The 4,595-nt window shown below is 49.9% G+C and overlaps 1 protein-coding gene across 1 annotated transcript; it reads right to left on the bottom strand.

Moving 5' to 3' along the window:
- Positions 1 to 1,003: 1,003 nt before the first annotated feature.
- Positions 1,004 to 3,744, bottom strand: fzd9b (frizzled class receptor 9b). The gene has a single exon (XM_061719187.1). It carries the CDS (start codon positions 3,273 to 3,275, stop codon positions 1,506 to 1,508), a length of 1,770 nt encoding a protein of 589 aa, XP_061575171.1. The 5' UTR covers positions 3,276 to 3,744; the 3' UTR covers positions 1,004 to 1,505.
- Positions 3,745 to 4,595: the final 851 nt, after the last annotated feature.

Raw genomic sequence — 4,595 nt, 5'->3', positions numbered from 1 at the left:
TGGGGTGGTGGGGGTGGGGGTGAGACAGCGCACAATTACTCACAGACATAATAAACAATCAGCTCCAGTGCTGTCAAACACTCTCAGGTCCACAGCGTTTCTGCTGTGAAACGACTTTGCTGTGCGAGGCTGCAATTTGCGCTGGCAGTTAAGCTCTGAAATCTTGTAATGTAAAAGCTATTTATTTTCACTCTTTTTATGGACCATCTGAGGACATGGTGGCTCTCGTGCATTATTAAATTGACTTTATTACAGAAGGTTTGTTACGAAAACCAACTTAGGGCTATTATTTAATGAAAATAATGTTTTGCATACTTTTTCTCTGAGTCAGCCTCCGATTATTTATACCTCGTGGTGATTTGTGACGGCCTAGCGGTACAACGATTGAGCCAGACAAAACGCAGCATGTAGTGGAATCCCCTCGGTTCATATCAGATATTCCTAAAGCCTCAAACAACACATAAACATCGAGCTAATAATCCATCTACTCAGTGATCTCCAACAATGTTGACTGGCTGTGCTAAACTTAAATCTGTCAGTGAAACCATGCAATAAGTCTGAAATCCACTCGAGATTTATGCTCTCAGATCAAAGTGCCGAGTGTTTGCAAGGGGATCAAATGGTGCAGCGAGAGGGCAACAACACTGACTCTCTGGAAGGATTAAAACAGCCATTAATTAAATATATTCTTCCTCAAACTGCTGCTGCATTTTTAAGCCGACGATGCGAGCGCTAATGCCTGCCACGGTTTGTCACTCCATTCATCAGCGATTCTCTTTGAGGATTATTGTCGAGGACGCCTCTGGGATGCTCTTGGAAGACAACACAAGCTCTGCAAGTCCTGCTTTGAAAAAAAAAGAAAGGGAAGAAAGAAAGAAAAAAAGAAAAGAAAAAGCTCAGGAGGAAGATGGCAAGTAAAATCGGGGAAACAAAACTGAGCTGAATGATCATGTGTTTGTGTCAAAACGCTTAAATAATCACGGCTACACACACAGGACAGCTTAACATGAATTCCATTTATTATCCTCCGAAAAGGTCAGAACCAGAGTTTTCTTTTTTTCTATAAAAGGCACTTCATTTCCTTTGACCTTTAATGAATGTATCTAAACAACAAATTAGGTAAGAGCCAAAGTGGACTTTAAATTAAATATATTTACAATAAATAGAACATTTATACAGATTTATACAGTTAATCATGCCACTTTCACGGAGGATAATGTTTTTTTTCCTTTTGCTTTTTAAACACTGGGCATGTGTACGAGACAGAACACTATGAACAGGAGGATACGGATAACAAATACTGAATATTTCCCTTTTATGCACTCAACACTGTTTATAGTTTCTCAGAGTGACAGCGGTACCTGTGTGTCCCTTGGCAGCAGCAGAGAAGAAACTGACAGTTCAATTCAACGACTCATCTTCCTCTAAAGTCTTTTAGCAGCTCCTTATACAGGGCGAAGTGTGTTTGAGTGCGTGTGTGTGTATGTGTGTGTGTGTGCGGCCTCTCAGACATGTGTGGGGTTTTCTGAGTGCAGGTCAGTCTTAGCCATGTGCAGAACTGCAGCGGGAGATTTGTAGTGGCAGTGTGTGCTGCTGCAGCTCACGCCACTGCAGGGCTTCCTGCTACTAGTCCTGTCCGCCAGCTTCCTGCTGCACAGGCCCTGCCAGGTCTGCAGGGTCTTGGAGCTCCACACCCACACCCCGCTGGTGATGCCCACCACCAGCGACATGAAGATCTTCAGCATGAACACGGCCACCGTGGGCACGGACGTCTGCAGCGAGCAGTCGCTGCTGTGGCCGTTGAAGGAGCCGCACTTCATCTGCAGCCCCCTCAGCTTCCAGTAGTCCATGTTGAGCCTCTCGTAGAAGTAGCAGACGATGACACAGGTGGCGGGGACCGTGTAGAGGATGGAGTAGATGCCGATCTTCACCATGAGCTTCTCCAGCTTCTCCGTGTTGGTGCCCTCCGTCTTCATCACCTTCCGGATGTGGAAGAGAGCCACGAAGCCCGTGAGGATGAAGGACGTGCCGATGATCAGGTAGCAGGACAGAGGGATGAGGACGAAGCCCGTGAGCGCCCCCGGGTCCATGCTTCCCACATAGCACAGTCCCGTCAGCTCGTCTCCAGCCACCTTCCTCATGGTGAGGATGACGATAGTCTTAAGGGCAGGGATGCCCCACGCCGCCATGTGGAAGTAGTTGCTGTGGGCTTCGATGGCCTCGTGGCCCCACTTCTTCCCCGCGGCCAGGAACCACGTGAGGGTGAGGATGACCCACCAGATAGAAGACGCCATGCCAAAGTAGTAGAGGATGAGGAAGACTATGGTGCAGCCGGTGGACTCCAGTCCCTCCTGGATGATGTACAGCTCGCCGTGCTCGCGGTCGCAGGCGATGTTCTCTGCCCCGGCCACCGAGCGGATGATGAACGCCACCGAGTAGACGTTGTAGCACATGGAGAGGAAAATGATGGGCCGCTCGGGGTACTGGAAACGGTGAGGCTCCAGGAGGAAGGTCAGCACCGTGAAGGCCGTGGAGACGAAGCACAGGGTGGACCACACGGTCATCCAGATGAAGGCAAAGTCCTTGTCCTGCCGGGACCAGAAGACGTCCACGGCCGGGGAGCAGCGGGGGGCGCACGACTGGCTCTTCTCCACAAACTGGAACTTGTCCGGGTTCTCGCAGGTGCCCAGGCTGCCGGTGGCCCGGCCGGCGGCGCTGCTGCTACCGGTGCCCGGCTGCCTGGGCCGGGGGGGCACCGGCAGCATGCCCTCGCCCTTCTTGCCCTCCGTCCTGGTCTCGTTCTCGGGGGCCTCCATGCACAGGGCGTTGGGGTCGTTCCTGGTGGGCAGCTTGGAGCAGTCCAGCGAGTCGGGCCAGGTGTAGCTGAACTTCTTCATGATGGGGGCGCATCTCTCCCGGGCCTGCTCGCACATGGGCCTGCAGGCCGGGATGGAGGTGGACACCTTGTCGGTGCACATGGGGGCGTACAGGGAGCAGAGGAAGAAGCGCAGCTGCGCGTCGCAGCCGTACTTCACCAGCGGGGCGAACTCCAGCAGCTTGATGGCCGCCTCCTTCTGGTCGTCGTGGTGCATGAAGTTGGGCATCCGGGTCAGGTTGTAGCCGATCCCCTCGCACATGGGGATCACGATGGGCTCGCACTTGGCCGGCCGGCCCCGCTCCAGCTCGTAGGAGCCGATCTCGAAGCCGGAGCCAGAAATCACCAGCAGACACCACAGCAAAACCACCACCTGCAGCGGACCACCGTCCATGCTCATTATTCTGCACGAAAACTAACTAAAAAAGAAAAAAAACAAGAGTCCCGTCCTTTAAAAGTGTTTCCACGAGAAAGGGAAAAATAAAAGGGGAAAAAAAAGAAAAAAGCAGGACAGAAGTCGGGGTCGGTATTATTCCCCCATGCCGAGGGCTGCTGGCGCCGTCGGGGGTGGGGGGAATAATCAACAAAACAGTCCAAAATACCTCTGTCAAGTTATTATTCTGCAATTAAAGCGGTTAATCCCACGGACAGTCGAGGTAGAAGTCCTTTACGTGATGCGTGACTGTCGGAAACTTGGACAAAGCGCGTGAAAACAGCCCGGGTGGAGGTCCGGGGCAGCGGCGGGGAGAGCGGCTGTCTGCGGGGCGTCCCGCGGGCTCCGGGGGCGCTGCGGGCGGGGAGGGCTGGGAGAGCTGTCGGCGAGCTCCGGCTGCTGCTCCGCGGCCACGCTCCAAGTGAAGTTTCAGAGTTGCTGAGAGAGACTTCAGGAGACGAAGAGGAGGAGGAGGAGGAGGAGGAGGAGGAGGAGGAGGAGGAGGGAGCTCCGTGACGCTCACATTTCAACACCAGCGCCACACAAGGAAAATGATCAGACAGATGCTGCAGGAGGAATCGAGGATGGTCAAATACCCAGTATTCGAGTTGTAAAAAAAAATCAGGGGGGGTGGTGGATTTTATCATATGGGGACAGATAATTTGTGCTGATTATAAATAATATAATATATTACAAATAATAGCACTGACCAAAACACCTGCAGAAATACTGCAGGAATGACATAGCAGCAGTTAAATGCAGCCTTCTGTAAGCTTTAAATGTCCACTGGGCTTACATCAAATTCATCAAAACACAACAATAAAAAACACTTTTCTGAACTTATCAATATGACTCTGTCCTTCACATGATAAGTAAAATGGATCACTGCAAAAACTCAAAATCTTAACAAGAATATTTGTCTTATTTCTAGTTAAAATGTCTCATTTTAGTAAAAAAAATCTCATTACACTGAAAACAAGACTCATCACTGGAAAAAACAAAAAGGTTTTCACCTGTTTCAAGTAGATTTTCACTTGAAATAGCCTAAGTAGAAAAGTCTGCCAGTGGAACAAGATTTTTTTGCTTGTAATAAGAAGATAAATCTTGTCCCACTGGCAGATTTTCCTACTTATTTCAAGTGAAAATGTACTTGAAACAGGTGAAAATTGTCAAATAAGTTGTTTTTCTGGTGATGACTAAATGTTGAAATAGCATTAAAACCACATTCATTGATGAAATGACATAAGGGATGTAAAGGGGGATGGCAGTTTTACAGGGGGGATGATT

Source organism: Cololabis saira, chromosome 4 (genome assembly GCF_033807715.1).
Source record: "Cololabis saira isolate AMF1-May2022 chromosome 4, fColSai1.1, whole genome shotgun sequence".
NCBI lineage: Eukaryota > Metazoa > Chordata > Actinopteri > Beloniformes > Belonidae > Cololabis > Cololabis saira.
This window is presented reverse-complemented; position numbering and strand designations above follow the sequence as displayed.

What these genes read in the sequence shown, in the direction of transcription:
- fzd9b (XM_061719187.1), bottom strand. Translation starts at nt 3,275, where the DNA reads ATGAGCATGGACGGTGGTCCGCTGCAGGTGGTGGTTTTGCTGTGGTGT.